Source organism: Caloenas nicobarica, chromosome Z (genome assembly GCF_036013445.1).
Source record: "Caloenas nicobarica isolate bCalNic1 chromosome Z, bCalNic1.hap1, whole genome shotgun sequence".
NCBI lineage: Eukaryota > Metazoa > Chordata > Aves > Columbiformes > Columbidae > Caloenas > Caloenas nicobarica.
This window is the reverse complement of record NC_088284.1, coordinates 84,956,458-84,971,265: the sequence shown is the minus strand read 5'-3', so window position 1 is coordinate 84,971,265 and position 14,808 is coordinate 84,956,458. Positions and strand designations below refer to the sequence as shown.

The 14,808-nt window shown below is 50.4% G+C and overlaps 1 protein-coding gene across 1 annotated transcript in view; it reads right to left on the bottom strand.

The window, feature by feature from the left end:
• Positions 1 to 1,266: 1,266 nt before the first annotated feature.
• The window catches only part of PAX5 (paired box 5), a 105,392-nt gene continuing 91,850 nt past the window's right edge, over positions 1,267 to 14,808 (bottom strand). The window contains exons 9-10 of the mRNA XM_065656974.1: positions 1,684 to 1,785; positions 1,267 to 1,373 (exon numbers count right to left, since the gene is read on the bottom strand). Of these exons, the coding sequence (XP_065513046.1) occupies positions 1,267 to 1,373; positions 1,684 to 1,785 (209 nt within the window). The remainder of the gene's footprint in view (positions 1,374 to 1,683; positions 1,786 to 14,808) is intronic.

Genomic DNA, 14,808 nt, shown 5'->3' with positions numbered 1-14,808 from the left:
CTGCCCCTGAACAGTCGGTAACCCCTGATGTATTGGTTTCCCAGTACCCCAAAAGAGAAGGAAGAGCAAGTATTTGCCTCAGCTGGGGAAAGAACTGGGGGTCACAGTCAGGTTTTCAGAGAAAGGTGCTCTAAAAGAACATGGTAGATTCCCATAAGGTCTCTAAAGGCCTCTAAATGTATGTGTTTGCCAGGAATGACGCATCAGATGGTCACCCACAGCAGGAGGATGCCCCTGGGGTGAGGAGGAGCTCAGGACATCAGTAAGGAGCCAGCCCAGGAGGGACCAGGCAAGGAAGGGACTGGTCGGGCAGGATGTCACACCCCCGGACACAGAGACGACTGACCCCTGCTGCTCCAGGCCTTACATTGCAATTACAACTTGAGGTCGAGCTGGAGAGCTGATGTGAGTTCAAATCTTCACCTGATGCCATGGCTGTGCCACGGCAGCCAGGCAGGCCTGGCGCGTACCGATAGCAGTGTCCACATGTGTGTGTCCATGAGAAACAGCAGGACGAAAGGACAAAACGTCATGCTCTTTTCAAACAAGACTTGCTTTCAGGTGTTCACCTTTCATCCTCACTCCACACACACTGCATCTGGTACCCTCACAGCAGCTCTTTCGGACATTACATTTTGTGGGTAGAAATTGCTTTCTACACAAACTATGATCTAACGTCCGTAGCTAGTTTCTAACTCTAATACATACATTAAATGGCTGATTTTTTTCTTAACTCCTTAGAATCATAGAAGTATCCTTAGCAATCTCATAAAATGCAATTTGCAAAACATAAAGCTGGTGACAAAGATTTACCCCAAAAGAGCCTGGATATCAAATTACTGTCACCAACTCACACTTCCTATTACAAGCATTTTTTTCTAATTCACCACCTCCCAGAGCCATGTGATTACACACAAAATTCTACTTTAAAGGGTTTTTCCTCAGTAACCCTCTGACCCTCCTGAGTCCAAAGAGCTGGCTCAAAGAGCCTTATGGGCTTGGAAAGCAATAGGAGAAAGAAAGAGAATCTTCAAGTTATCAACACTTTTAAAATCATACAATACTTATGGGCCAGATTCATAACTTTTATCATAGGTATTTGGGCCTCAGAACACCATTTTCCCTCATGACCAGCACCTTCCGCTCCCACTGGCCACACAGAAAGTACTATCCATACCACCCGCCATTTCTCACCGCGACACTCCAAAAAGGGAAGGAAATTACAGAAATACAGCATCCTGAGGACACCTCGCTGTCCCCCAGGAGTCAGCTGGGTGGGCACAGTTTTTCACAGAGGAACGTTGAGGTCAGGATGTGTCCAGCCCCAAGGGCCAGTGACCTCCCCACGGGACATGGCAGGAGGGACACAGTACCTGGAGAAAACAGGCGGGCTGGAGCAAAGCCAGTGTCACACGGGCAGAGCCTGGCACAGCCCAAAACAGGGGATCCCCCAGCTGCATGGGCAGAGGCTGCGGCCCTGTCGCATCCCGGTGTGAGGGACATGCCCTGGCTGTCTCCAGGCTATGTCACCTCCATGCTGTGCCTGGTCCCAGGGCCCCCCCACCCCTCCTACCAGCGCTGCGGCCTTCACGCAGCCTCCAAGCACTATGCTTTCCTCATGAAATGCTGTCTTTTTCCTTTCCTTTTATTTTATTTTTCCCCCTCCTTGTTTCGAAGACTCACCAGGCACCATTCCTGTCAGCGCTGGAGCAGAGTAGCTGCCCTGTCCGGCCGGGGGGACGTGCGGGGGGTATCCTGGGAGGGTTGTGCTCGCCAGCTCACGACCTGAGGAATCAAACCAACAAATCACCGCGTGAGCATCACGACGAGCGGACACGGGTTCACATCTCCCCGAGCGCCCGGAACACAGCCATGCATTTGTCATCGCCGCTTTGCGAGGACCACCGTGGGATTTCCAGGCTGGCAGGGAGGGGAGGGACAGTTTTCTTTCTCTATGAGCTGCCACAAAGCTCCAATGAAGTGAGAGACAGGAAGGGGAAGAGCAGAGCTCTGCAGGGAGGAGAACGCACCCGCCTGAACTCTGGCTGCTCATCCCTATTCCCAGGTTCCTCCAAAGCTCAGATTTGTAAAGTCAGAAACAGTGAAATGTGAAATAACACTGATCTTAATGACACTTTCCCAGAAAACTCTCCAGAAAATCACAGTGCATTGGCTGATGGTTTGCAGAGATCTAAATAGAAAGTGGGACATTGTTTCTATCTCTTATTAAAGCCACTTACAAGAAAGGAACCAACACTGGAAATTAAGACATGAAGTCAGTTTAAAATATAGTTTGCTGGGGTGCCAGAAGAAGGGATCAGATTCACAGACAGCCTGATGTAGCACTCTTTACTTAGATGGCAGAAACACCTCTTTTTATTCAAGTACCCACAGGTCTTACATGGAAATAACCCCGCAGAAAGCCAGCAATGGCACCTCCCTCATTTCCCTCTGCCCCTGGACCAGGGTCACCTCTCTTCACCCCCTCCCGGATGCAGCTCCCGGGGACACGTCGCTGCTGCGGAGCCAAGACGGGAGATGCAAACAGCACAGCTTGAAAGTGATGTCCCAGACCTGCCCGGACCCTTCTCCTGCGTGGGGGCCCCAGGACAGACCCCGTCCCCGTAGGCTGTTGTGGCAGGAGTTCAGGTAAATCACTGTCTGCTGTGGCCACAGGTGGTCTGACAGGAGAAAGGAATGCTCCTCTGATCCCACCAGGAAGGATCCATCCCTCACCACAGAGGGAACACTGGAACCCACCTATGGTCTTCTGCACTCCCACGGCATCCTTGGGCAGATCACTTATACAAAGATAAGTTGCTTCCCAAGAGCCCTCAGGTGCATGATAGCACCTACCCTGGGACACCACAGACGGGTCTGCAGCAGGACACAAGCGCTTCCATCGCCTCCTGGAGAGCACCACACTGCCCTGGCTACAGCTCTGCTGCGGGGATCTGCTCGATCCACCACGCCAGCAGCTCTGCCATCCTGCCAAGTGGCTCCGTCAGAGGCCGGGGGAGCGAGGGGACCCTCCTGGCAGGGCTGGCCCCTCTGGCCACACTGCAGGCTCGGGGGCAGCAGCAGCATGCAGCATTGGGCTCTCAGACACAAAGCATGTGTTTCGGGAGAGAAAGGGACCCCGGCTGCAGGGATCTACAGCCCCCCAGGGGTGGTCCCTGCCCCTCTGATTCCTGCACGGCAGCAACCACCCCGGCTCCAGCTGGCTCCAAGACATTGTTGGCCCAAAACAGCTCGTTATCCAGAAAAAAATCACTATGAGTGCAGGTCCCTTCATCAAAATATGGCATGTCAGATCAACAAGAAAAGTTACGTGACTTTGTTGACTTTAGCACCACTGACAAGAAGAAATGCACAGATTCTCATGTTCAAATTGTTTTCCAGAGGCATTTGATTTTATGACAGTGTTTTTCTCAAGTCTCTAGAGCTTGGAGAGGTTGAAACTAAAGGTTTTCCCATGAGCCAAAACCATTTTTTGAATTTTGCTTGGCAGAGATTTTGAGCCATGACTTAATTTCAAACAGACCTAAAAATAAAATTTTAAAATCTTTCTTTTTTTGTTATCATCGAAGAAATGAGTCCTCATCTGATGAGTCAGGAGACAGGAATGTGAGTTATTGCAAATTGCTGCTCACCACCCCCGGGTCACGGCCACGAAGGCCACTTTCCCCACCACCCCGCCAGGCAAAGGGGTCGGAGTTGGAACGCTGCAGTGATCTCTCAGCACGTGCCCCACTTTCCTCGGTGCTCCGCATCCACAAATCGGGATGCGCGCCGTTCCTCTCAGGCCCTTCCTACAGAATATTTATGGTGCATCCACATCCTGAAAGAATTTAAGGTTCAAAACAATTGATTAATTTGCTCTCCAGTTCTACGGGGAAGCCAGATCCCTTATGGAAGGGCATCATGAATTCTAATTATTCAATGCAGGCAGAAAATGGCTCTTTTAGATTAAAATGTTCTCCCCTCGTCTGCTTCCTTCTCTCTGGCACAAAATTAAACTCTGATTATGACACCTTAACAGCCTGGGGAAAGCAAAAGTATCTGTGATCTACTTAAATTTGGTTGCAGAGCAAAGCTGACCTGCAGCACTGGCAGGGAGCACCCGACTAAGGGTTGTCTCTAATGCAGAAAAGCATCTCACGATCTGACATCTGTGCTGGTACCACCATCCAGGAGCCCTCCACAGACCCCAGAAGGGACATCACAACTCTTCCCTTCCTCGACAGTGTGGTGTCACCATGGACTGGCCTAATGCCACGCCTCCTGAAGGTGCTAGGACGGTGGGCGACATCCCCATCCTGACCTATCCCACACTGACTGTGCCCCACTCCTCACTTTCCAATAGCTATTAAAAAAAGCACCATTGCCCTACAACTTATTTCAATGTATTGAAATATTAAAACATTTTTCACTTTTCCCAAAGCTACTGTCACACCCAGCATGGTTAGGATCACTGTCAAGGGCACTGAGCAATGTAGCCACCACTGAAGACACCAAGAAAAGCAAGACCTCAGCTCCTCCCTAAGTGAAGACAACACAACTCATGGTCTGTTCTTCAGATCTGGTCTGCTTTCCACCACATTTCATTTCTAAATTCACTGTTCTGGCATCTGCTGACAAATCTTCACAGCAGGGTCACCACAGCCAGGACAGGGGCAGGAGCTGGGAGGTGGCCAAGGGGGGCTGGCAAAGGACACAACTGAACGTGCTGCAGCCCCACCTCATCCTCTTAATTGCATGGAATGTGCTTCCCCCCAAAAAGAGTGGAGTATTACTGTCCTCTATGGCATTCTCCCCCAGTATTGGCAAGCTTCAATTGCACTGAAATTATTGATTTCAGACAAACACTAATAACCTTGGCACAAAGACAGGCAGAGAAGCAGACTCTGCCCCAGGGTGTTCCCACCCTGCTCTTTCAGGCAAAGCAGCCAAGAGGAAATGAACATCTGTATTTCAGCAGTGGGCCACGGAGACAGACAAAGGTCCTTCAGGACACACTTTTTCCTGATCATCTTTGGTCTGGGCTTTTTTAAGGTTATTCCGGATTGCTAAAGTTGGAGATGGGGTACAAGCAACTGCAGGCAGAGCTGACTCGCTGCTTGGCCCACTGGGCTGGTGTTGTGCAGGACAGGCCAGCTCCAGCCTACAGGCATGCTCAACTAGAGCAGAGCTCAGCAGGACTTTCCAAGAACAACTTCTGCCAATGCTATGAGGCTGCTGCCTAAAGCTTCACCTACCCAAATACCTCACTGGGTCTTGCCTGGAGTGGCATCCCCATGGGGAGTCTGGTAGCCCCAGAAGTGCTGGTACCTTCAGCAGTATCTGCTGGCCTGCAGCTGGCATGCCTTGGTGACAGGGGGGACACATGGTAGCTCTTGTGCCCATTGAGCTTGGAAGACGCAGCGGGAGAAGAAGACTCTGCCTTCTCCTTCGCCCCACCACCTCCTCTAGGCCACCTCACCAAGCTCCTCCACATCACTGGAGAGCATCTCCAAGGGGTGCACCAGCAAGGCAGCTCAGACCCATCACTCGTCCAGCTCCCAAAGGAGAGGGGACCTTAGGGCAGAGGGTCTAGGTGACCTGTGTGAGGGAGGTGCATTCAAAACACACACCATACACCATGCTTGTGTTACTGAAGGCAGAATAGGCGCATGTTCTTCAGGCAGGATGTGGTGAGATTGGCAATGTCCTTCTCAGAATGGGAAGCACATCCCTTTCCCCATCACAGCCAGATCCGGATCAAGCTCTATCTCCTCCATAGGTGACCTTGCCACAGATGCTTCCCACCACACCACAGGAGTGAAGCTCCATCCCCTCACCCTCAGCAGCACCTGGGATACCCCAGGCATAGGCTGCAAAGGCCAGAAGGTGAGGATTTGGAGCTTTCAGCTGGAGTCAACATATTCTGGAGGCTCAGGAGAGCATCCAGCTGCCATGTGTGATGCTGAGAAAATGGGCTGCCACTGTATAAGCATGCCGTGCTGCTCGTGCCACCATTCACCAAGACTGCAACTAAGTCAGAGACTAGTCTGATGGAGACAGGATAAAAATCGTATTAACACCACAAGTTGTGTTTGGACAAAAAAAAAGGTGGGGACAGCATAGGCATGGGCATTGTGTGTCCCCATGGGAGCTCACACCTGTCCGTGCCACAGACCCAGGCCTCTGCCAGGCTCTGAGCAGCTGAAGCACTTTGCAAGACAGAGCGTCTGCACAGCACCATCACTGAAATACTGCAAGGGTTGCGACACCCCGTTCTGCTCCAAGGAAAGCGCTCAGCCTGGAGCCCCAGTTCTCTGCAGAGCCCCAACAAGACCATGTGCAGTCACCGCTGTCATGGCACTGCCAGTGCCGCAGGGTTCAGTTGCGGCTCCGGGGCTCCCCAGTGCAGAACCCGCATTGCAGAGCCTCCCTGCACAGGCCTGTGGGCTGCCTGCACTGAGAGGGAGCACATCTGACTGGGAACACCCAACACCGTGACAGAAAGGCCCACCCGGAGAGGGGCTGGGGCTTGGGACCGTGCGGCTGGACAGCGAAGGGGTGGGCAGCACCAGCACCCGGTTGGCATCAGGGAGCCGAGCCAGCGCCTCTGTTACAGCCACTCCTGCATTCACACAGTCATCACAAGCTCTCACAGAGAGGAAAGGTTGCACATCAATTTCAGTTTTAGGCATATCTCTGTCAGAATTTATCCTGCATTACTCCAAAAAACAAAATATGATGATGCCGAATAACAACAATATCAACTGGCACGGCGGGGCTGGAGGGCACAGCCACGTGTCAAAGTGCTTGGCTCTGCACACACAAGATACGCAATAAATGTCCGTCTCTCCATTCACCAGGAGCTGGCAGCGTGCTCACACTGAAAGCAAATTATAATTTAAAAAAAAAAAGTGCAAAGAAGTAATTTTCTTCCATAAAAGAAATTATTTTGCAGCCAGCTGCAGTAGAGGTCGGCAACCTCCCCGAGCAGACATGGCAAGCAGCGCTCGGGCACCAGCAAATGCCCCTGCTCCAGCACAGGCTGCCCAGTCCGGCTGGGCAAACAGCTGTGTGTGCCAGCAAGGGATGCTCCTGGCTCCAAACCATGGTGGAAAAAAATGAGGGAGTGGTTTGGAAACATTCTTTGGTTCACCTACCTTTAAAGAAAAAAATCAAAAGGGGGCAAAGAGTGTTTCCAAGTGTTTCTTTGTATACTACTGTGTGTAAACTTGAATCCAATTAACTTCAGATTTAACTACTAATGAAATTATCTCATTTTGCTATCAGCTCAGCTCTCATCCATGGCAGTAATTAACCACTGGGGGTTGTCATTCCCAGACACATGACACGAGGACTTCCCCAAGCTCAGGTGCTTCAAACCCTTGCAGAATTCATTACCCTGACAGTGTGAAAACCCTTCACTTTCAATACCACAGGGCACCAACATGTTTTTTTTCCCTTTATCTAACTGATTGCCGGTAACAGTGTGAAAGAAATGAACCCACTGGAGAGGTAATTAATTACTGCAAAGGATACATTAGAAAATGCAGGGGTCCAGGTGGTGGGGAGGGGGCTCACTGAGCCCCTTTGCTGCTGCCTCAGAACCAGCCACTGCCATGGTGGGGTCAGTGATTCTCCCCTCCAAGACGAGCAGCACCGAGGGAAACCGAACCCCCACCCGCTGCCCCGCACGTACCGCAGACGTGAAACTGCTGTCAGCTTGGAGCGTGGTCAGTGGTCGGCTGTGCAGGGTTAACGGGTGATCCCTCCGATCCAAAGGGTCAACACAACAGGTTGGCAGCACCGGGTCAGCCAGCCTGGCAGTGCTGGCAGGTCCCCGCTCCCATTGCCAGCATCACCGCAAGGTGTCAGCCCGTCTGAAATGGCCACCCAAGGCAGCATGCACCCCACATCATGCCCAGCATCAGGGTGCTCCACCAGCAAAGACCAGCGGCTCCCTAGGGTGCATCTCACACACACACCCCCTCTCCACCCCTGCCCAAAGCCCCCCCAGCTCCCTTGCAGAGGCTGCTGCTTCACCTGACTCTGCGAGTCTTTACAGAAAACAATTTTTTACAATGTAGGTTTATGCAAAGCGAAGTGGAGATGAAGGGATGCCACCACAGGGGCACAATGTGACCTGCCCATGGGACTGCTGAGGAGTGGGGCAGATGCTTCCAGCAGCCCTGCGTCCACATGTGCCAGGAATCCTGATGTTTCACATGGGGATGCTGTGTCACAACAGTGCACCAGCAGAACAGGAAAACCCTTCCAAAAGGCAGCCAAGTGGGATGGATTGGACTTGGCTTTCGGCTGCACTCCCTCAGAAACGGCCTCACATGGTCTCAGATCCCACAGTGCGATGGGAGCTCCAGCTCCTGGACCTGGCACATGGCACCACCTCCAAGTGCCCACAAACGCTGGTGGCAGAGAAAGGGCCCTGCACTGGTGCTGCTCTGCTGCCAGGTCCACAGGAACCATCACCCTGTCCCTGGGAGTCAGCATGCATCACTCTATCGATGGGCTTTGGCAGCGTCCCCGCCATGCCAGGCACAGGCTGCCCCAGCAGTGAGAGAGCGGTGCCTTACAGACAGGGATGCATTGCTTCACACCAGAAAAAGAAAAACAAAAGCAAAAAAAAGAGTGGTAGAGGTGGTGTTTTGGAAGCCACTTCATCTCTGGGAAGCAAACCCAAATTTCCAGCCTGTTTCAGTCAAACCTCTTACCAGAATTGACTTTTCTTCTCAAAATTCCGGCTCCTGCTTAGAAAAGCTCTTCCCTTCCCCAGGGAAGACTGTGATAATGCTAACCCTGTTGTTTCAATCATTAACCTGAAGAAAATATTTTGGCCAAATGCACAACCCTATTAGCAAGAAAAGCACCTGACAAGCTCCATCACCCAGCTCCAGCTCCCCCGCTGCCTTGGGACACACATGTCACACCCAGGGTCTGCCCAGGGCAGAGGCACAGGGCAGTGAAGCACCCCAAACCAGAGACGAGCATGTCTGGAAAGTATCTGGTTTTGTTGTGTACAAAACACTGCTCCACACTCAGCACCGCAGCAGCACAGCATCTCCATCATTACTGCTTTGGATTCAGAGAAACTGGACATGGCTCCGGCATTCAGTCCTGCCCGAATACAGCTCAGACTTTGCATCCCGCCAACGCAACTCATTGATGCATCTCCTCAATGCATCCCACCGATGACCATGGGATTGCATCTCGCCCCGTTATGCCAGGAGAGGAGTCAGTGCCGACAGAGGACCCCGACATCGAAACACCGCTGCTGGTGAATAACTTCCCTCCTGTGCTTATCTGGCTCTATTTGCGGACATCAAACCTAGTGCGGGATGCTTACTGCAATGAGTTACTTCTCCTGCACCTAATTAGAGGCAGATAAAACAGTGGTAACACACAGCTCACCTGTAATGATTTTGCTGACTCGATTATTCTTCTGACAATTAGCTCTGGCTGCCAAAGCCTCACAGGAATGTCAAAGTCTACTTCCTACAAAGCAGGTAATGTCACAGGTGTGACCATGAAATCAATAATGAGGCATAGCTCTTGCAGAGGGCATCCAGGTCAGATGGAACAGCCCTTAAATTAAACATTGATAAGCAGAACACAATTATCCATCATGTTTAAGTGCCTGCGTGAAATTAGCAGCCAGGGAATGGGATCAGTGGGGGAAAGATTAGTGGAGGAGGTATTGAAATGCGCAGTGTCCACCGTGACTGGGGCTGCAAGGGCTTGTGACAGCAGCACAGTAATCTGCCATCAAAGCCATAAAATTCAGATTAAGCACACTGCACTGAAACAGGGGTTGCAGATGTGGGCCTATTTTCCTCCTCCTCTGCAAGGCAGTGGCAGATGTCTGAAGGAGCCCAGGGCTGCCCTTCATAGCAGGTGCGTCTGCTACTCTTCCCATTGACACAACTATACTTTTGATATAGAGGCATGGCAGGGAAAAGAAAAAGGAAGGAAGAATGTTACTTTCTGGTAGAGAAAAAATGCAGTGGAAAAGTAGAGATGAATATTCCAGTCTGTTTTCTCTGTAAATTCTAAGCAAGACTCCAGGAACTGCAGAGTCCTTTGCCCTCACTCTCATGTCTTCTGGACAACCTCTTTCGGCTGCTGCTCTGTAAAACTCCTGTGCATCTTCCTTGCAGCCATGGAGTTTTTGCACATTATGAACAACTCAACAGTCCAGCTTTGCTGGGTTTTTAGGGTTGCTACTATGAGAAAGCTTTGTCTGCACACTTGAGCTGAGCTGCACTGTCATCCACCTTGATCTTCAAAGTCTACCTGGGTCTTTCCCCACCCATAACACAAGCAAGGTTAGAATTCCCTGGTTTGACTCCTCATTTAACACACACACAAAGTATTGGAAGAGACATCTGCGTGGAGTCCGGGAAAAAATACCATAAGTGGACAATGTCTCCGGCAGAACCCACCCCTGCCCTAATTCTTGTATGGTCAACAATTGGCCATGTATTATACAAAAATGCATCAGCATAATTTAACCTTTCCCTGTGTCCTGCTAAGTGAAACCTTCACGCCTCGCAAGATCTCTCTTCATCCAGCTCAGCACGGGCAGTGCAGCAGGCACGGCGTGGTTGTGTCTCAGGTGTGCAGCCACATGTGTGGAGGGATGTGGGCAGCGTGGGCATGGCGGCAGAGAGAGGGAGAGGGTCCCACTACACTCCAGGTGCACAACACTGACTGCAGAGAGGACAACTATCCATTGCTGGCACTGCATCTGTGAAGGAGGCACCAAGAGGAATGGAGGGCAGATGGAGGTGAGCATGAGAAGGATGAAACCTTGTGGGAGGACATGCAGGGGTCTGGAGGCATTTTATCAACACATCCATTAAATTCTTTCTGTGGGGTCCTTCCCCTCCTACACCTGCCTGGAGAACAGCAGAGGAGCAGCAGGGCCGGAGCAGCTTTGGGATTGTGCTGCAGCTGGAGCAGCACCCGCAGGAGAGGGTCCTCTGGGCTCTGCCTGGCACAGCCTGCAAGTCCACATGGGCACTTGACCCTGCACGGCTCCTGCAGGCTCAAAACCTGTGAGCACCTCTCTGTCACTAAGGAGAAAAGTCACTCCCACAGGAGGTATGAACGGGCAGCTGCTGGTACACCCCATCCATGGCTAGGGCCATGGTACTGCCAGCACCACCACAGACTTTGCTCGCGCATGGAGAGACACGGGAAAAGTGTGCTCTGGTGCCGTATCACTGCAGAAATACCCAGCCCAGCAGCACTAGGCAAGCACACGGCTTCCTGAGGTGGCCAAGCTGTGGTGTCCATGCTGGGGGTGCACACAGCAGGCCCGGTGCAGGAGCCAAGTGCAGCACAAAGCAGGGTCCTGGCTGGGGGTCTCACCGTCCCCCAGCACCACTTGGCTCCATCACAGGTGTGTGTACCCTCACTGACGCTGCCCCTCACTGAAAGACACTGTAGGCTTTAACCAGGGCTTCCAGTTCTCTCGACTCAGCATTGGCAATGTGGGATTGTTGTCATCGCATCATTTTCTTCTGCTCAAAATCAGAGGAAGAAGAAAGAAGAGGAAAGCAAAGCAAGCAGGGGCCAGCATGCCCAGCTGCATGGCTTGGGATCAGGGCTGTGGGCAGCACACAGCAGAGCACAGCCTTCAGGTTCACCTTTCTGCCAGAGCCAGACAAGACCTTTTTAAATAAAATATTTTCATTAAGAGATAGAAATGCCAAAAACCATTTGAACTGTGGAAACCTGGAGTTTATGCAAGTAGAGAGGCTGTTCAGTTGGGCATTTTAACTCCAAAAGCTTCTAGGAAAAGCTTCAAAGGTACTAGAACATCTGATTTTCCATAACTCTTAAAAAAAAAAAAAGACTTCCCTTTTTCAAGACTGGAATGACTCCTCTACATAAAATGTAAACTACTGACAGCAGATACAAAAAGTGGTCCAAATAAAAACAATAGGTGCACACTGCTCTGGGCAGTTTTTGCCTTGTTTAGTACTTTCAGTTGTTAAACCTTATTTGGATTTTTTCAAACCAGAAAATAGATCTGAAAAAAAAGTTAAAAACCTGAATATTTTTTCAAGACAGGAAAATCCATTCCCTGCCTCCAGTCTTTCATTCTGAGTACAACTAAGAATGCGTATTCTTATTCGGCAGCAGTGGGGACTGCAGGGCTCTGCCTCAGCCCAGGGAGGCTGGACCCCCGTGTGCTCAGCCCAAGATGGGGTTATCCTCCCGAGTAGCCAAAAAGGACTATGGGAGCATGAGGACCTGCCAGCCTGAGCACGGCAAAGCCCCCGCCGGCTCCTGGTCCAGGGCTCGGTCTCTCTGCCAGCATGGAGGAGAAGCACCTTCCCAGACCCTGGGTTTTGGGAGTAGGGGAAGGCGGCTGGTCCTGGCCCCAGCTGGAAGGGTCTGCTGGTGGAGACCTCGAAGCCAGGACCTCAGTGTTCTTAACACTGAGGTTGCCAGAGATGTTTCAGGTCTGGGCACACCTTCATACAGAGATGAAGTGTAAAGGTGAAAACTGGCATCCCCTGTTCCAAGTGACAGCAAGGAGGGGATTGAGGCCTTGCTGAAAACAGCCCAAATTGGCACATCTCACCATTTGCATTTCAACAGCTCATGATGCAAGAGGGAAGAGGCAGCACTGCAGACAATTAGCGTGTGGGAATTGATGAAGCAGCATGAGGCAAGACAAGCAGCTTCCAGGGGCTGTGGAAAGAAACCTGAGTGGGGAAAGGCCTGGAAGGACGGACGTGCAGAGGTGTCCATGGGACCAACGGACACCGGCTTCCCCCAGCTCCGGTCAGACCACAGGTGCCAATTATCCCCATCTGCAGTTTTCACTCTTTCAAAAGGGATTCACTGCACATCAAGTGCTCTGCTCAGCAATCTGCCTTAGTTTGGAAATGACATCAAGTGTTGCCTTCAAAGGCAAAAAACCCCATGTGTCTACTTATCTGAGAGACCAGTTAGCCTCCTCCTGTCAAACAGACGTGTTAAAAGCGAAGAGAAAAGAAACCTCACACAAAAATAATGGGCTTACTACCATGGCAGATCTTAGCCTAGAAAATATGATTTTTCAGACAAGTGCAGTTCATCATGCAGTGTGTTTTACAAGCAGCAATGAAAAGAAACTTTACTTTAAAACAGAAATAATAAAACAAACTTCAAATAGTTCAGAACTTAAAGAAATGCAGAACTTAAATAAATGCAAAAGAAAACAAAAGAAAACAAACCAGCAAACAAAAAAAGAGTCCTTAAACAAAACACCACTTCCTGCTAAAATGCAGAAAGGGGCAGTCTGGCTCTTTTGCTGCTGTGTATAACATACTTCTGCATTTCATATCCCCTCGCATCTGAGGTCTGAACAGCCCTTACACACCTCACAACCACTACCAAATTAAAGATTTTTTTTTTCATTCCATTATTTCTAAAGTGTACTCCAGCCAGCACACTACATGCAATGAATGAAAGAACTAGGAGAATTAAACCACACTATGAAACAGCTTTCTGACGAATAAAGCTATGGAAATTTTAGGCTCCATTTACTTCTCAATCTAATTTTGCCCTCCAATGCACATTATGTCTGAAATGGGATCTCATGTGGTTTGATCAGTGCTCTTAACGCATGCAGAAGCAACATATTCCCTTTATTGTTGTTTCCTTTCTGCAGCACAGCAATACTTCTAATAAGAGCAGCACAGCAGGCTCTGTGAGACCGTCTACAGTAATCACTGTGCTGCTGAAGGTGTGAGATGATCAAGAGGATCAGCAGCTCAAAAAGTTTGTGGTCCAAGGGATCCCTGTTCCCACAAATGCAGAGCTAGCTGTTCAGTACTGCACACTACAAAAACTGTGGGAGCAAAAGAGTTATCACAAGATGCTCAAATAAAACACTTTTTCTTTTTTTTTCTTTTCCAGTGTTTGGATTTTTGCATACACCCAGAAGCTATCTTCTAGCCTGTCTTAGCAACCAAGAGGACTAGAAAGCTAATATCAGTTTGTGAAGAATTACAAACTCCTCTTGCTGTAACAGCACTCCAGACATTTGAGCTACAACAACAACAAAAACAAACACCAGGAGCTGCAAGGTGAAAACAAGAGCATTGGCAGTATTTTACTGTGGAGCCACAGATGCTCCTGAAAACAGGGATGTCTATGAAGAGAGGTGGCTGGCCTCCAACTCCTCGCTCTTCAAGAAATGAAAATCCAGCACATTTCAACCCTTCGCTGCAGCTTCACACCTATTTAGCAAATATTTAGCAGTTAACAAAAGGAACAACCTCTCAGAGGCAGCTCCAAGGAGGACAGGTGGTTCTACACACTCTTTGTTCTCCAGGTCACTCTTTAAGTCCAAAGCTTTCCTTGGGCCAGGGAGTTGCCCTGGGGATGGAGGAGCTGCTGACAAGAGGCAGCACTGTGCCCTTGTAGCCAAGAAGGCCAACAGCAACCTGGGGTGTATTAGAAGGGGGTGGTCAGTAGGTCAGAGAGATTCTCCTGCCCCTCTACTCTGCCCTGGTGAGACCTCATCTGGAATATTGTGTCCAGTTCTGGGCCCCTCAGTTCCAGAAGGACAGGGAACTGCTGGAGAGAGTCCAGCGCAGGGCCACGAAGATGATGGAGGGAGTGGAGCATCTCCCGTGTGAGGAAAGGCTGAGGGAGCTGAGGCTCTTGAGCTTGGAGGAGACTGAGGGGTGACCTCATTAATGTTCATAAATATATAAAGAGTGAGTGTCACGAGGATGGAGCCAGGCTCTTCTTGGTGACAACCAATGATAGGACAAGGAGTAATGGTTT